Here is an 18,087-nt window from a genome sequence, read left to right on the forward strand (position 1 = left end):
AATCTATCTACTCTTTTGTTCCTCTCTATTTATGCAATACATTGTTGATCAACAATAATCACAACATGATTGTGTTGTTTCTACTCCTCTCCACATTCCAATGTGGGTTAAGAGGACATCCTCAAATAAAATCTTCTGGCAACTGTATTTTCCCCATAGCTGTAGGCTTGCAAAGACTGTCTGATGCCAAATACTAGTTTCCTGATTTACTGGCCTTGTGATCTTGTGCAAATTGCTTAACCTCTCTGGTTTCAGTATCTCAGTCTGTAAAAATGGGGTGATAGATCAGCTCACAGACTTCTTGGGAGGATTAAATTCATTCATGTAAAATGCTTAGTACATAATAAGGGCTCAAAAACTATTAGCTGCTACTTTTTTTTTCTTAGTTCCTTTCTTCTGGAATAGTGTGATTTTTTCAATCTAAACATCAGAGATTTAGTACTTGCACTTTAATGAAGCCAACCTTGCACTGGAGACTAGATTCTATCTTGGAGTGGCAAGGTCAGGGCTCCACTTGCTGGTAGCCTGGGCTGCAGAGGATGACCAGGTGCTAGCTCACCTGGGGCCTGCATTCAGAGATGGAGCAAGAAGTGGGGACATGATGAGAACATAATCCAACCCACAGTAGCCTAAACTGGGACAGACACTGACTACCCTGAGTCTAGTTCATTTCCAGGCCAGAGAACTCAGAAGCCCGGGGGTTCCTAGGGCTGGCTAGCATCCTGATAACCCAGCTCCCACTAGATCTGTTCTAGATCTGATGTGAATCTCTCAGAGGCCCTTCCAATGTCCCTGGTTTCCCAAGACAATGGGAAGAACTGAAATACCACAGACCCTCCCAGAGATGACAAGGGCTGCCCCCTACAGTCTAGAGCCCTAGAACGGACAGACTCCTTGATCAAGTGGCCAGAGTGGTCCATCTGGTTCAGGTTGTTCTCATGGCCATATTTGATTGCGGAATACCACCTGGCCCCATAACCTACTCATTCCCTGGAGTCTCCACCCCTCATAGGATCAAGGTGTTTGGACTGTTTGCTGTAGCCTCTGGAAAAAGTAAGAATGGAGTGGGAGAGCCAGGCTTGGGTTGGCTGAAACATGTATCTCCCAAGGTGACCCTAGGTGAAGGGGAGGAAGAAGGAAATGGGCTGCTGGGCCAGATCCACGGGGCACATCTTGAAGGACAAGACTAGGTGTGTCTTTCTCTTTGCAGAAGGCAGAGTTGTCTGGGCCTAGACACAAGGAGGCTGGGCCATGCTGGAGGTTGAGGGTGGCATGGGAGGAGATTATAGCCCACCTAAACACTACCAAAAGAGCACATAGATACGCTAAATCATTTGGAATCCAGTCCCTACTCCCTACATGAGTATATTATCCATGTGGCGTTTTAAGCTCTCCCTGCAGACCTGTGTCTCCCTTTCATGTCTTTGGGTTCCTGATCATCCACTCTGCCACAGCTACAGTGGATTGTGGGTAGAGGGACAGGAAGGCTGTGTGCTTTGAGTCTCCATCCCTGGGGCTGACCATGGAACAGGTCATGCTCCGTGGTACATTTTGGCCCCTGCACTCTCCATCACCCTGGTTTTCTTTGCAGAAGTAGGTACCTAAACAAGAAGCGAGGCCACCTGGGAAGTGGAGGTCCCAGCCCAGGGGAGTAAGCCCACAGACAGAAGAACAGTGACTACTAACAAGCAGAAAGGGACCTGGGCACCTGATTCAGAAGAGGACCCTGGTGACTCTGCCACTTCCAGTGGGCTCAAGCCCCTGCCCAACAGTCTAGTTTTATCATCTAGGGGGACATCTAGGGCTGGCAGGATCTTGCCGTCTCTCCCTTGGCCCTGGGGTTTGAGGCAGGAGCCTTCTAGACAAGGCCCAGGCACTAGGCCCACCAATGCAGGTGTACCAAGCAGGACTCTTCTCTAAGAGGCCTTTGGCTTGGAGAAGAGCCTGGACCTAGCGGCTCCCAAGTTTTTACTTCTCTCAAAGTGCTACCCAGCTGCCTATAGCACGTGGGTCCCCGTTGCATTAAATCTATAAATAAAACTTTACACCCCAATACTTATCCTAGGCAGAATCCTAGGCGTCCCACCCCTCGCCCAAACCTGCCTTCTTGGGATGGGAGAATTTTAAACGCTCCCCGAGCCAGTCCGGGGGAGCTTCCTTCCAGCTAGGTCTCAGCCCCTGCCCTGGTGCTGGGGGGTCCCCAGAGATCCGCGGGAGGTCCAGGCACGCCTGGCTGTGGGGAAATTCGGCCCCGTCAGGCGGCCGCGCTCACAGGAGCAGCGTGACCCGTCGGCCCCGGGGGTGCTGGCGCCAGGAGCCGACACTCGCCGTGCGCTCCCCCGCGCCTGGCTTCCCTGGACTGTCGCCAGTCCTACTCCGCCTGAGGTGGCGAGGGCGGGGCGGAGGGCGGCCTTTTCTGGCCTGAGGAGGAGCCACTCGGGAGGTCACTCGGCTGCTAGGCTGGCTGCTGTCACAGGCGCTGCGTGCCTTGGGTCCGCTCGCCACTCTCCGGCGCGCTCCCCCGCGCACGGCGCACACTCGCGCTCCGGGACTGAACCCTGAGCCGCCGTAGCAACCAAATTTGGGAGCATATCCTTGTCACTGCAGCCAGAAAGCCCCTCGATCCCCCATCAGAGAGGTCACATGAGGCCCGAGGTCACCTGCCCGTGGAGGGGCCACCTGCCTCGCTTCCACCCGAGGACCTGGGTTGAGCCCGTGGTGGCCTCGTCCCAGGTGGCTGCCTCCCTCTATGACGCGGGGCTACTCCTCGTGGTGAAGGCGTCCTACGGAACCGGAGGCTCCTCCAACCACAGCGCCAGCCCGTCGCCCCGGGGGGCTCTAGAGGACCAACAACAGAGAGCCATCTCCAATTTCTACATAATCTACAACTTCGTGGTGGGCCTGTCCCCCCTGCTGTCTGCCTACGGGCTGGGATGGCTCAGCGACCGCTACCACCGCAAGATCTCCATCTGCATGTCGCTGCTGGGCTTCCTGCTCTCCCGCCTCGGGCTGCTGCTCAAGGTGCTGCTGGACTGGCCAGTGGAGGTGCTGTACGGGGCGGCGGCGCTGAACGGGCTATTCGGCGGCTTCTCCGCCTTCTGGTCAGGGGTCATGGCGCTGGGATCGCTGGGCTCCTCCGAGGGCCGCCGCTCCGTGCGCCTCATCCTTATTGACCTGATCCTGGGCTTGGCGGGGTTCTGCGGGAGCATGGCTTCCGGGCATCTCTTCAAGCAGGTGGCTGGGCACTCTGGGCAGGGCCTGATATTGACGGCCTGCAGCGTGAGCTGTGCCTCGTTTGCCCTGCTCTACAGCCTTTTGGTGCTAAAGGTCCCTGAGTCGGTGGCCAAACCCAGCCAGGAGCTCCCCGCCGTGGATACCGTGTCTGGCACGGTTGGCACATACCGCACCCTGGATCCTGATCAGTTGGACAAACAGTATGCAGTGGGGCACCCTCCATCTCCTGGAAAAGCAAAACCCCATAAAACCACCATTGCCCTGCTCTTTGTGGGTGCTATCATATATGACCTGGCGGTGGTGGGCACAGTGGACGTGATCCCTCTTTTTGTGCTGAGGGAGCCTCTCGGTTGGAACCAAGTGCAGGTGGGCTATGGTATGGCTGCAGGGTACACCATCTTCATCACCAGCTTCCTGGGCGTCCTGGTCTTCTCCCGCTGCTTTCGGGACACCACCATGATCATGATTGGGATGGTCTCCTTTGGGTCAGGAGCCCTCCTCTTGGCTTTTGTGAAAGAGACATACATGTTCTATATTGGTGAGTCTGTCATTCTTGAGGAGGCAGGACATTGCTGGCCCTCTGCATCATGGGGCTGACACCAGGGATGCCATGGTCTGGGTGTCCTAGCTCAGCACCAGGGATTGAATCTGCTACCTAGGAGGCACAAGGGACACAAGATTATATGCCCCTGAGTTTATCTGTAGTGTATTGTTAATTGTCTATATTGAGAATGAAATGTTACCAGAGTGGTGTTCATGGTTCTGAGCAGTCAAGAAGGTGTGGTCAGTGGTCCTGGAGTCAGTAGGGGAGGCTTCAGGATGGCCTTCAACAGAGATGGAGTTGGGTTTCTTCCCCCACCTGCCCGTCCCATTTTAAAGGGATGGAATTTCAAAGGCTGAGCACTGAGGCTCTCGCCTGTAATCCCAGCACTTTGGGCAGGAGGTGGGAGGATCATTTGAGGCCAGGAGTTCAAGACCAGCCTGGCCAATATGGCAAAACCCCATCTCTACCAAAAATATAAAAATTAGCCAGGTGCGGTGGTGCGCACCTGTAGTCCTAGCTACTCAGGAAGCTAAGGCACAAGAATCACTTGAACCCAAGAGGCAGCAGTTGTAGTGAGCTGAGATTGTGCCACTGCACTCTAGCCTGGGCAATAGAGCGAGACTCTGTCTCAAAAAAAAAAAAAAAAAAAAAGTAGAGGGGTGGAATTTCAAGTAATTCTACTGAAAAGATCTCTTAATTAAAATCATTTGGAGTTAAGCAAGGGCTTTTTAAAAATGCGTAAAAATACTCGGTAAATGCCTTCCACAACCAATGTAATAAATTCTCCAAGGAAGCAGCATTAAGTTTCCATCTGAGGACACAGGTCAGACAACTACAAGCAGAAAGCTCGAGATGAATACTCCAATAGAACTTTCTAGAATGATGGAAATAGTTGCTATCCATTCTGTCCAATACAGAAGCCACTGGCTCCATGTGGCTATTGAGCAGTTGAAATGTAGCTAGTGCAACTAAAGAACAGATTTTTAAATTTGATGTCATTGTATTTAATTTAAATAGTCATATGGGGCTAGTGGCTATCATATCAGAAAAACAACTTCAGACAGTTATCTGAGGCTGGATCTTGGCCCAGGCAGGTCACACATCTTAGAAACACCTAACAAAATGGCAAGCTAACCTCTGGTCAGTTCTCAATTAAACAGCATAGGACAGAGTATGCCCTTCCCCTTTTGCCCCCACCTCTCTCTCTGTCTCTCTTTGGGTTTTTGTTTCGTTTTGTTTTGAGATGGAATTTCACTCTTGTGGCCCAGGCTGGAGTATGATGGTACGATCTCGGCTCACTGCAACTTCCACCTCCTGGGTTCAAGTGATTCCTGTGCCTCAGCCTCCCGAGTAGCTGGGATTATAGGCATGCACCACCATGCCCAGCTAATTTTGTATTTCTAGTAGAGACGGGGTTTCACCATGTTGTTCAGGCTGGTCTCAAACTCCTGACCTCAGATGATCCACCCACCTCGGCCTCCCAGAGTGCTAGGATTACAGGCATGAGCCACCACGCCTGGCTCTCTGTCTGTATCTGTCTCTCTCGCGTGTTCTCTCTCTCTCTCTTTCTCTCTCCCTCTCTCTCTCACACACACACACTGCATCTGGATAGTCAATAGAGCTTGAGAGCTATGCAGTGGGCGCCTTCATGGGACACATTGCTGGAGGCAATTTGCCAAAGCTCCCAGGACCGTCTCCCAGAGATGTTCATTAATGTCAAGGACAGACACTTAACTCCTGGAGAAACAAAGAAAGGGGCCTTGTGTCACTTTGGTGGCACCAGTTCCACTTCCCTAGGAATCACTCAACCGCACCAGTAAAGACACATTTCACCATCTGTCACCATGTCAACCGTGCCCGGCCACCTTGCAGACTGGTATGCAGCATACACAGCAGCATCAGAGCTCAGAGGGTCACAGAATGGTCAAGGGAGGGCGCTAGTGTGCCAGCAGAGAAATGACTTCCTCCAGGTCAAGCCACATTCGGATTGTGGGGAGATGGGGGTTCTAAGAGAGGCTTTTGCTAATTTCCTCCTTGGCCCAGCCTGGGCTACAGCAAGGAGTGTTCTTGTGTGATCTCTTTCAGCTCGAGCCGTCATGCTGTTTGCTCTCATCCCCGTCACAACCATCCGATCAGCTATGTCCAAACTCATAAAGGGCTCCTCTTATGGTGAGTAGTGAAAGGAATCTCTCTGGAATCTTCTGCCTGGGCTGTTTCAGAGCTGCTAAGCATGAGGCACAGACCTGCAGAAGGCACTTCAGACCAAAGTTCCAGAAGCATCTTTGAAGACACTAGAAACACTGGTTTCCATCCAGAGCACAGAGTGGAGACGGGGGTATAGGAGTGACTTAGAAAGTCAGGCACTGAAAAGCCACAGTCAAAGAAGGATTCTATCGTCCACAGGCCTTGGGAAGATTCAACTAGATAGAGGCAGGATTCTTAGCGAATTGATCCACACAAAGACTGAGAAGGGGCCAGGTGCAGTGGCTCAATTCCTGTAATCCCAGTGCTTTGGGAGGCCGAGGTGAGAGGATCACATGAGGCTGGGAGTTCAAGACCAGCCTGGTCAACATAGTGAGACCCCATCTCTACAAAAAAAAAAATTAAAAAATTAGCCGGGCATGGTGGCACATGCCTGTAGTCCCAGCTACTCGGGAGGCTGAGGCAGGAGGATTGCCTGAGCCCAGGAGTTTAAGGCTGCAATGAGCCAGGATTGTGGCACTACACTCCAGCCTGGGCAACAGAGTGAGACTCTGTCTCTAAAAAAAAGAGAGAGAGAGAGAGAGTAAGAAGGAAGGGTCCCCTAAGAGCTCTCCAGAGACTCAGCTAATGGGGAGTGAGGCAGGGACAGCAAGGCACTCTGGAGTAACCTCTGTCCCTTCCACAGGAAAGGTGTTCGTCATACTGCAGCTGTCCTTGGCTCTGACCGGCGTGGTGACATCCACCTTGTACAACAAGATCTACCAGCTCACCATGGACATGTTTGTGGGCTCCTGCTTTGCTCTCTCCTCCTTTCTCTCCTTCCTGGCCATCATCCCAATTAGGTAGGATGGGAGCAGCATCTGCTGCTTGGGCTGGGACCCTGATGCTTAGGTCAAGGAATGTTGGACCTTCTCCAGCCCACCATCACCGCATTATTTATTTTCAGCATTTATGCAGTGGGTCCTGAGTAGGCTCTCTCACAAAGAAAAAGTCATCTTGTTTCCCAACACTAAAAATCTGGCCATTTCAGAATTCCTCAAAATCACAAGAAACAGGGTCGTTAGGCCCTGGCTCACTCTTTGGCAGTTTTGTAATGACTATTTATATAAGTCCCATATACTTCCTTATAATTAGAGGCTGTGATTGGAAACCTTCATGAACCATCAGACCTCTTTTGTTCAGCTGCCTTTAGGTGAAAGTCATCAGACCTCATTTCAGAGCACAGTTTCTTCCCCGTGCCCTCACAGGGCTCCGTGCTCAGTGCTGCTGAAATCTCCCGGCCGCTGGACTATCTGAGCTCCAGACAGGGCCTCGGACAATTCCCTTGACTTCTCTGGGGGAATTGTCTCATTTGTAAAATCAGAGCACTCAAGTATTGGAGATAAGAGGCAGGAGGAAGGCTGGTCCCATGGTGACCACTAGCCTAGGTCATCAACAAAATGGAAAGACAGCACGGAATAGTTCTGTCTTCAGCCCTGTCCCACAGAAATACAGTAGCAGCCACAAATGCAAGCCATATGTGTGATTTTCAATTTTCTAGTAGCCACATTTTAAAAAGAGAAAAGTGACAGGTGAAATTAATTTGAATATTAATAATATATTTAACATGCACAATATCATCTCCACATCTAATCCATTTACAAAATGTGTCAATGAGATATTTCGCTTCATTTTTACACTAACTCTTTGAAATTCAGTATGTGTTTTATGCTTACAGTACATCTCGATTTGGACAAGTCACATTTCAAGTATTTACTAACCACATGTGGGTTGAGGTTCCCATATGGGACAGCACTGTTCTCTTTAGACTGTTAGGCCCTTTTACCACTTCCTTTGAAGTGAGGTTCTCTCATGCTCCTACCACTGCTGCCACACGAGAAAGGAATATATATATATATATACACACACACACACACAGAATAAATGTATCCACAGTAAGGCACAAGAATTTGATATAGATTTGCATTTTCGAGGGACCTGCCTAGTAGCACATGAGGACTCTACAGATCAGTAATGGTGGTATAATAGGCAGCAGAGTAGAAAATAAAGGAAGGCAGGTTCAAGGGAACAGTGACAAAGCCCTTTTGGAATTCTCACATCACATCATATTACAAATCTCGGCCTGAATGGAAAGTTGAGCTTCCTAGGACAGGAGCCGTCAATCATTAGGGCTCTTTGCATTATTTCATAATTGAGAAAAATAAGATAGGAAGACCAAATAGCTGAGAGAATGCATGGATCAGCAGGCATGACCAGGTCTCATTCCTAAGGTGCAAACTGAGCCAGCTCTGTCTTCGAACTGTCCGACCCTAAGGACTTTTCATGTGTTCCTGTTTTCGTATGAGTCCTGGCTGAATGGATTGGATTTTAGCTAGAGCTACCATGCACTGCAAACTCCTCAGGAGTCCCAGCCTCTGGCCAAATGAGTAAAGGATGAGTAGTTTTTGCCCGCTTGAAAACTATCCAGTCCAATTTTACTGGCAGTTGGTTAATGTAGTCTCTTTAACCTAAACAAAACCCAAAAATCAACAAAAGGAAATGAGTCTTACTAGTTCATGTGTGTCATAAAGACATCAAGAGACAAATGAAAGCAATGGGAAGATACAAGTAAGCAATTGATTGAGTGCTTATGCAGATAAGGCACTTAGGCACACTGTTTCCCTCTGTTGTAGACATTTAGCAATAGAGAGACACGTGCAAACAAAACCAGATTTTAAATTGGCTGCTATCAGGATCCCACCCACCAGAGATTCTGACTCAATTAATCTGCAGTGCAGCCTGGGCATAGGAAATTTTAAAAGCTCTCCAGGTGATTCAAATGTACAACCAAGATTGAGAATCTCTGGTGTAAAGGGAGTGTTTCCATTACTTTCCCTTCCGCAAAATCACTAAAGAAATGAGATCCTGAAAAAGTTTCACAGCTAGGAGAGGCCAAGGCTGTACCATCAATCTTCAAGGACAGCAACAGGAAAGACCAGTAAAGCTTTCAAACCACAGGAAGAAAAGCTACATTCCAATGATATAAAAACCCAGGCAGACATGCCAGAGCAGGGGAGGACTCAGAGGGCAGAGGCTGGACTGGGTCACAGCCGGCATCCTCTTCCTCGATGCCAGGAGAGATCCCAGCCTGTTTGCAATCCCAGGGGGCTGTGGCTGCACCTCTTCCTGGTACCAAAGTGAGCCGATTTCATGCCACCGTAAGAACTTGCCCTCTCTTGTTTGCTCTTTAGATGGAATAGGGAGATGCTGAGGAAATAATTGTGAGGTTCTGCTTATCTACAACCCTTTCCCCTCATGCCCTCCAATATACATGCACTTAACTAATGCCTCATTCTTCATAAACAGAAGCCAGGCTGGGCACGATGGCTCACGCCTGTAATCTCAGCACTTTGGGAGGTCAAGGCGGGTGGATCATAAGGTCAGGAGTTTGAGACCATCCTGGCCAACATAGTGAAACCACGTCCCCAATAAAATACAAAAATTAGCTGGGCTTGGCAGCATGCGCCTGCACTCCCAGTTATTTGGGAGGCTGAGGCAGGAGAGTCGCTTGAACCCAGGAGGCGGTAGTTGCAGTGAGCTGAGATCGTGCCACTGCATTCCAGCCTGGGTGACAGAGCTAGACTCCGTCTCAAAAAAAAAAAAAAAAAAAAAAAAAAGAAAAGCGAAGCCAAGCTATCCCAACAGAATAACCCAGTCTTCTCCAATCCACAGCCCTATGTTCATTTGCATCCATCTTCTTTTTTTAATGATAATAACAGCAAACTCTTAAACAGCCCTACGTGCCAGGCACTACTTTATTTCATATTTTTTAACTAATCTTCCCAAACAATCCTTCATGGTAATTACTATTATTATCCCTATTTTGCAGGTGAGGAAACAGCCTCCAAGGTATTAAATAACTTGCCAAAGGGTACACAGCTAGGAAGTGGCAGAGACAGGATTTGAAGGAAGCCAGACCGTCTCTCCCACCCACTACATGCATTGCACCTGGTATCTGGGTGCGGCCTCTCCTACCTCCTGAGAAAGCTCATTCCACTTCTTCACTCTCTCCTGAATTCTTCTACCAGGGCTGACATATGCTCTTCCTCCATCTCTCCTTCTCTTCATAGTCAAGTTCTCCCAAGGCGGGTCTGCACGTGCTGTCTCACTCCCCCACTCCCATTCACTTTCTACTCACTCCAGTCTGACTCAATTGATTCCCCCTGCTCAACTCCATCAGAGCTGCTCTCACTAAAGCCACTAATGACTTTTTAGCTGCATCCATTAACCTGCTGCCACCTTCATCTCGCGTGATTTCTCGGCGGCTCCTAATGCTGTTGACCATTCTTTCCTCGGGAGATATTTGTCACATGGCTTTCAAAGCACCTCATTCTTCTGGCTTTTCTCCCATTTATCTGATAGCTTCTTCTCTACAAACCTCCCATGTAGGAATTGTTTGGGGTTCTGTTCTGGGCTGTCTTCTCACTTTACATTTTCTAAGCAACCTAAAGTACTTCCAAAGGTTCACACTACCATTTACACTTCCAAAATAGGGTTCTTGATACCCTCCTAAGCCTGCTCACACTCCCGTCTTTCCAATCTCATGATCTCATTAAATGGTGGCACCACCCACCGAGGGTAGAAACCTTTCCTTCATCTCCCCCCACCTCCAATCAATCAGGCCTAATACATTGATTCTACCTCCAAAATATCTCTCAAACTTATGCTTTTCTTTTTATCTCTACTGCTACCCCCTAATCCAGAGCACCTGGATGACTGAGTTAGCCTCTGAACCACTCTCCATATATCCACTCTTGTTCTCCACTCCCACCCTCTCACCAGCAGGTGGCCAGAGCAAGGTCCTTAAAGTGTGAATCAGGTCATGTCATCACCTGCTCAAAGCCCTGCACTTGGCTTTCATTGCTCTTAGGATAAAACCCATATGTTTGGCTGGGTGCAGTGGCTCACACCTGTAATCTCAGCACTTTGGGAGGCTGAGGTGGGGGAATTGCTTGAGCTCAGAAGCTTGAGACCAGCCTGGGCAATATAGTGAGACCCTAACTCTACAAAAAATTAATAAATCAGCCGGGCATGGTGGTGCATGCCTGTAGTCCCAGCTAGTTGGGAGGCTGATGTGGGAGGATTGCTTAAGCCCAGGAGGTTGAGGCTGGAATGAGCAAAGATCACGCCATTGTGCTCCAGCCTGGGTGACAGAGCAAGACTCTATCTCAGAAAAGAAACAAAAACAAAAACAAAAAACGAATGTCTTAATATGGACGACAAAGCCCTGCAAAAGCTGGCCTGGCCACCCTCTCTCACCTCCTATTCCTGCCATTGACCACCCTCCCCAACCCTCAGCCACAGTCGCCTCCCCTCCCACTCTTCTCCCTTCTCCATCCACAGCTCTTTCCCACCCAACTAGTTGTGGTCTTAACTGAAACACCATTTTCTCGAAGAGAATTTTCCTAACCCTTCTCAATCTAAATTAGATCCTTCTATTACATGCTCCCAGAGCTTCCTATATTCTCCTTTGTAGAATGCAGTGATGATGATTTCATGATTAGCTGTTTAATTATGCTTGCCCACCAGACTGAAGGCTCCCTGAGGGCAGAGACCATGGCTATTTGGCTCTCCCTGTATCTTCTGTGTCCAGCACAGATCCTAGCATATAAGAAGCAGTCAAAAAGAATTTGTTTAATGAATGCATGCCCTGTCAGAGGGTGTAGCATCTCTCAGAGCGCTGACTTATGCTGACTAATAAGTCAGCACTGCTGACCGCCCACACCCCAGAGCTGCCTGGGGCTACCCATGAAGTCAGATGCTGGCCATGGCCTTGTGGCTGTGCTGCAGTGGTCCACAGCAGGGGTCAAGAGTCATGTGGCCCTGTGCTGGCTGCTTCCAAGTCTTCACTCTCCACTTGCCAGCCCTGTAATACAATGAGTCTTAAGTACAGTCAGTGCCTCTCCCAGCAGTGCACTAGCACTCATAGAAGGTGGGAAATCTGAGCATTGGGAAGTGTCTACAAAGTTTCCCTTAAAAGGCTTGGATCTAAGCGCACAACCCATTTTAGCAACTCCAGGTGTTGTTCATCCATCAAGAAGCGCTGTGCTGTAGCTTAGAACCTGAGGATTCTGGAGCTCAAGCAGATGAGAAAGCCCAGGGTGCCAGAGGTTGAAGGACATGCCTAAGTCACACTGGTCCAGGACTTCAGTTCAGACCTCCTAATTGCTGTGCATCCATTTATTAAGATAATTTTAAACAATGTAATGGATAAAGGAGCTATGGAAAGGCAGACAATGAGGCAGCTAATTCTGCTTGCAATTAGCAAGCAAAGGCTTAATCTTGACCTTGAGATATAGATGGGGGTTCATCCTCAGGCAGAAGCAAGATGGAAAGAGATTCCAGGAAAAAGAAAATGTGGATGCAAATGGCTCATGATGTTATGGGAAATGGAGAAGTTCAGTACTTGCAAGACTGGAATGAACCTGGAGTAAGAGAAGTTCCTTCAGACAATCTCTCTCCACTCAGTGCCATAAATTCCATTCTGATGCCATAAATGGATGAAAAAATTTCAGTCTACCAGGGATAAAGAGATGGCCTAATGGATGGAGAGGAAAAGGAACACCCTTTGTTACAGGACCACCAAGTTCAATTGCCCATTGCACAGTAACAGACTCCGAAACAGCGGGAGTTGCAGCAGAAAAAAGTGTTTAACGATATACAGCACCCGAACAAGGAGATGGAGGGAAACCTTAAACCCACCTCCCAGAGAGGTTTGGGGATGGGCTTCCAAGGGGTCTGGATGGGTGATGGGCTAGTGTAGGGATCGCTGATTGGTCAAGAAGTGAGGGGTGAAATCATGGGACAGGGAGATGAAGAAACGGCATTCCTGTGCTGAGTTGGTTCCTTGGTGAGGGTCTTCAGGCTGGTTGGCGCCAGCCATTCTGCTGGAATTCAGGATCTGAAAAACACCTTAAGCAATTCTTAAGTAAAAAGGTCCAGTATCAGAGATTCTTTTTTTTTTTTTTTTTTTTGAGACAGAGTCTCAGTCTGTCACCCAGGCTGGAGTGCAATGGCACGATCTTGGCTCACTGCAACCTCCGCCTCCCAGGTTCAAGTGATTCTCCTGCCTCAGCATCCCGAGTAGCTGGGATTACAGGCACCTGCCACCATGTCCAGCTAATTTTTGTATTTTTAGTAGAGTCGGGGTTTCACCAGGCTGGCGAGGCTGGTCTCGAACTCCTGACTTCAGGTGATTCACCTGCCTTAACCTCCCAAACTGCTGGGATTACAGGCGTGAGCCACCATGCCCGGCCCCCAGAGATTCTATCTAAAGGAACAATGGGGAAGCAAATGTTCAACATGCTCCTTTTAGCTAGCAGCTGCAGGGAAGTGGGTCACAGTGCACCAGCACACCTTGGTCAATGCCTACCTATGATTTTGCCTAAAGCCTGGCTTGTAATTCTTATTAACCCTGTGAGGGCAGTTTCACCTTTACCCCATTCCAGCTGTTCTCTTGTAACTCTCTGTGGTCAATTCTTACAGCATCGTGGCCTATAAACAAGTCCCATCGTCACCATATGGAGACATCACAGAGAAATGAAGATGCTTACCTGCAGGAGCTGAAAACACCAGCCATGGCCAGGCCCTCAGAAGACAAAAGAAGGGACCAGGGAACTGGTGACCAAAGCAACCCACTTCTTAAGAAACCCGCGTTCCAGCCAGAGTTGGCCTCAGAATGACCTGCTCTGGCTCAGGGATCCCTGGTGGATGGGGAAAAGCACTTTCCTGGTGATGGAAAAACATTCTCAGCTTTAAGACACCCCTATTAGGCAGAGACTGGGTTCTGTGACAGCACAGCATGAACTTAAGTGTTATAGGCAGCCTGCACATAGCAGTCCCAGGCCCTGTGAGGGGCTTCAGACTCCAGCTACAGCGAGCCTGCCCCTTTTCTTCAAGGGATTGTCTTGAGGGCTCCAAGGTATAGCTAACTAGTCACCTGGGTGCTGTGCTGAAAGTCCCATGGGAGAACTCAAAGCGTGCATTATCACAGCCTGAGGGGAATGTGGAAGGGATGTTTTGTAAGAACTACCAACAGTTTTGCACGAACAATGTCTTTTAAATTAAAATAAAACCTTGAAAAAAGTCAGCTTTCTTTCCTGAGTCTTCCTTAGCTACAAACATTCAGGAAGGCGATGGAGCTCAGGCCCTTGTCTTCTGGGTAGTTTTATTATTACTGTTGCTTTTAAGAAGCAAATGTCACAAGGCTTTCTTCAATGGGATATTCAATTGAGTACTTCCAATCAACAGTGCTTCCCAAAGTGGGTGGTGTGAAGGAAGAGGAGGTACATTAAGAGCTATTTTATTTGAGGTACTCATTTTTATAACCTCGTCTACTTGGATTTATAAAAGCAAACTCACCTAATAAAATTAACATTCATTGTATGAATGTGTGAATCGTTCTTTCCCAGGTCAGATTCTGTCTGTGACTACAGACTTGATGTTCTTATACAGGGTAAAACACAAGGCTAGAGAATACATTTAAATCTCAGGGTATTTGGGCTCAGAGAGTTTGTATCTCTAATCCTCTTGCAGGGAATGAACAAAACTCTATGACACATCTAATAAGGTCCAGGCCCCATGCTAGGTGCTGAGATACAGAAAGAATAGCACGTGACCATGTCTACCCTAGCAGAGCGTACTGTCTAACAGGTGAAGCAGACAGAACAGCAGATAGGGAGGTCTCCTTCCACTGGGAAGGAGCTAGCACGCTTGCACTGAGTCCGGCAACATGTGCAGAGCAGATGGGATGGGAAAGATGCGTTCAAGAAGTTCAAGATCACGTTCAACCTCTCCAACCTCACTAATATAAGGGAGCATAGAATCCAGATTTGGGAGAGCAGGGAGGGCATCCCAGAAGTGACTTCTATGATAAGGCTGGAAGGGTAAGTAGGAATTACTAAGGCCAGATGTTGGGGGACATTCCAGGCAGAAGGAACACCATGCTGGAAGGCCTGAAGGTGAAAATATATCAAAGGTTTAGGAATTCAGTGTGAAGGGAGCAGACAGAAGGACAATTATTACAGAGGACAGTAAGATGAGACTGGGGTGGTAAGGACGAATAACATAAAATATCCTTTCAAAAGAAGAAGATGTTTCTCTTCAGAGTAAATGGGGACAGCTGTTGGAAGGTGTTAAGCAGGAACACAGAGTGCTTAAATTTGCATCTTAGAAACAGCTCCCTGGCAACATTGAGGACAATGAATTGGTGGAAGCAGTGAGCAAGCTTGAAGGAAGGAGATGAGCTGCGAAGCCCTTGCAGTAAGCCAGATGAAGGATAATGGCAGACTGACTGGCCAGCCTTGGTGGCTCGGGCCAATAATCCCAGCACTCTGCGAGGCCAAGCTGGGAAGAACATTTGAGGCCAGGAATCCAGCACTAGGCTGAGCAAATAGCGAGACCACCATCTCTACAAAAAAAATTAAAATTACCTGGGTATGGTAGTGTGCACCTATAATCCCAGCTACTCAGCAGGCTAAAACGACAGGATCGCTTGAGCCCAAGAGTTCAAGGCTGCAGTGAGCTATGATTGGGCCACTATACCCCTGCCTGGGTGAGAGAGCAAGATTGTCTCCTAAAAAAAAAATTAAAGTAAAAAAGAAATAGCAGACGTAGGGTAGGAAGCTACAAGCATGGAGAAAAGTAGATGGATATGGAAAAATATTTGGGAGTTAGAGGCTACAGGAGTTGGTTAATGAATGGATGATAGAGGGTGAGGTAGTTGGAGGCCAGAATGACTCAGATTTGGGGCTCAGGCCACTGGGAAAAAGGTAGTGCCCCCCCCTCACAGAGTCTGGCAACATGAGCAGAGCAGATAGGATGGGAAAGATGAGGTCAAGATCATGTTCAACCTCTCTAACCTTATTCATCAATATACTCATTCCCCAACTCCTTACCTTCTGGTCCAGCTTCTGGACCAGCTCCTCAGCCTGAATGAATCTAATCCTTCCTACTCCTGAAAAGCCTTTTACTGTTTAGAGAAATGTCCTTTCTTGTCCACATTGACCCTGCTACAAACTTGTGTTTTTTAACCTGAGCTGAGTTCTCAAAGCCCAAGTATTGGCTCCTTTTCAACTCCAGCTGTCATCAGGGTAGGAGTTTCAAACCTTGTCAGCTTTCCCAGGGTCATCATTTCTTCCAACAGATGTTCTAACCCAGTGGTTGGTTCTTGGGCCAGCAGCAGCAGCATCACCTTGGAACTGGTTAGAAATGAAAATTCTGGAGTCTCACTCAAGTCAAACTCTAGGACTGGGGCTCAACAATTGGTGTCTCACAAGCCCTCATTTAAGAATCACCATTCTCGGCCGGGCGCGGTGGCTCACGCTTGTAATCCCAGCACTTTGGGAGGCCGAGGCGGGCAGATCACGAGGTCAGGAGATCAAGACCACGGTGAAACCCCGTCTCTACTAAAAATACAAAAAAAAATTAGCCGGGCGTGGTGGCGGGTGCCTGTAGTCCCAGCTACTCGGAGAGGCTGAGGCAGGAGAATGGCGTGAACCCGGGAGGCGGAGCTTGCAGTGAGCCGAGATTGCGCCACTGCACTCCAGCCTGGGCGACATAGCGAGATTCCGTCTCAAAAAAAAAAAAAAAAAGAATCACCATTCTCACCTATGGGGCCCGATTTTTTCTTAAGAATTTTCCCTGAGTCCTCCTTCTCTCCCTGAACCCTTAATTTTTTTTTTTTTTTTTGACAGTCTTACTCTGTTGCCCAGGCTGGAGTGCAGTGGCACAATCTCAGCTCACTGCAACCTCCACCTCCAGAGTTCAAGCAATTCTCCTGCCTCAGTCACCCGAGTAGCTGGGATTACAAGCACACACCACCATGTCTGGCTAATTTTTGTATTTTTGGTAGAGACAAGGTTTTGCCATGTTGGCTAGGCTGGTCTCCAACTTCTGGTTTCAAGTGATCCATCTGCCTCGACCTCCCACAGTGCTGGGATTACAGGCATAAGCCACTGCGCCCTGCCTGCATCCTTAATTCTTGAAGCCCCCAAGGCCCTGTCCTTGGTTCTCTTCCCATGCAATCTAGTCCATCCCCACGGACTCCAGAACTCCATTTCCAACAGCCAAGTCAACATCTCCACCTGGATTTCCTCAAGCCAAACCAAGTTCTCCCTCTCCCACCCCACCACCTAAGCTCATTCCATCTTTTTTGATTTTTAATTTTTGTAGAGACAGGGTCTATGTTTCTTAGGCTGGTCTTTAACTCTTGGGCTCAAGTGATCTCATGCTGTGGCCTCCCAAAGTGCTGGGATTACAGGAATGAGCCACCGCACCCAGCCTCTATCTTTCGTCTTTCTCTCCTGATTTTTATTTTTTATTGAGACGGAATCTCGCTCTGTCGCCCAGGCTGGAGTGCAGTGGCGCGATCTTGGCTCACTGCAAGCTCCGCCTCCTGGGTTCATGCCATTCTCCTGTCTCAGCCTCCGGAGTAGCTGGGACTACAGGCGCCTGCCACCGCGCCTGGCTAATTTTTTGTATTTTTAGTAGAGACGGGGTTTCACCGTGATCTCGATCTCCTGACCTCGTGATCCACCCGCCTTGGCTTCCCAAAGTGCTAGGATTACAGGCGTGAGCCACCGCGCCCGGCCTCTCTCCTGATTTTAGCTAATGGCATCACCCCCAAATCCCAGACTGTCAATCTTCCAGTCATCTCCAGTCCATTCTCCTCCCCTAAACAATTTCTTAAATCGGCTATTTTCACCTCCTTTTATCACTTCTTGCCATGGCTTTTGGAATTTATTCCTCCACATTCTCCAGGCCTTCAATCTGACACCGTCCTTCAGTATTCTATTTCCATCATCTTCTTAAAAAGAAAACAGGGCCAGGCACAGTGGCTTATGCCTGTAATCCCAGCACTTTGGGAGGCCAAGGCAAGCGAATCACTTGAGCTCAGGAGTTCAAGATCAGCCTGGGCAACATGGCAAAACCCCGTCTCTGAGAAAAATACAAAAATTAGCCAGGCATGGTGGCACGCACCTGTAGTCCCAGCTACTCGGGAGACTGAGGTGGGGGGACTGCTTGAGCCTGGGAGGAAGAGGTTGCAGTGAGCTGAGATCATGCCACTG

The 18,087-nt window shown here is 48.8% G+C and overlaps 2 protein-coding genes across 2 annotated transcripts in view; one reads left to right on the forward strand and one right to left on the reverse strand.

Moving 5' to 3' along the window:
- Nucleotides 1-2,472: 2,472 nt before the first annotated feature.
- Nucleotides 2,473-14,404, forward strand: SLC46A2 (solute carrier family 46 member 2). Its single transcript, XM_055271438.1, has 4 exons — nucleotides 2,473-3,772; nucleotides 5,864-5,947; nucleotides 6,666-6,822; nucleotides 13,505-14,404. The coding sequence occupies exons 1-4, from the start codon at nucleotides 2,644-2,646 to the stop codon at nucleotides 13,560-13,562; spliced, it is 1,428 nt and encodes a 475-aa protein (XP_055127413.1). The 5' UTR covers nucleotides 2,473-2,643; the 3' UTR covers nucleotides 13,563-14,404.
- SNX30 (sorting nexin family member 30) overlaps nucleotides 12,716-18,087 on the reverse strand; it is a 125,485-nt gene continuing 120,113 nt past the window's right edge. The window contains exon 10 of the mRNA XM_063636121.1: nucleotides 12,716-12,931. Within this exon, the coding sequence (XP_063492191.1) occupies nucleotides 12,880-12,931 (52 nt within the window). The 3' untranslated portion in view covers nucleotides 12,716-12,879. The remainder of the gene's footprint in view (nucleotides 12,932-18,087) is intronic.

Source organism: Symphalangus syndactylus, chromosome 3, assembly GCF_028878055.3.
Source record: "Symphalangus syndactylus isolate Jambi chromosome 3, NHGRI_mSymSyn1-v2.1_pri, whole genome shotgun sequence".
NCBI lineage: Eukaryota > Metazoa > Chordata > Mammalia > Primates > Hylobatidae > Symphalangus > Symphalangus syndactylus.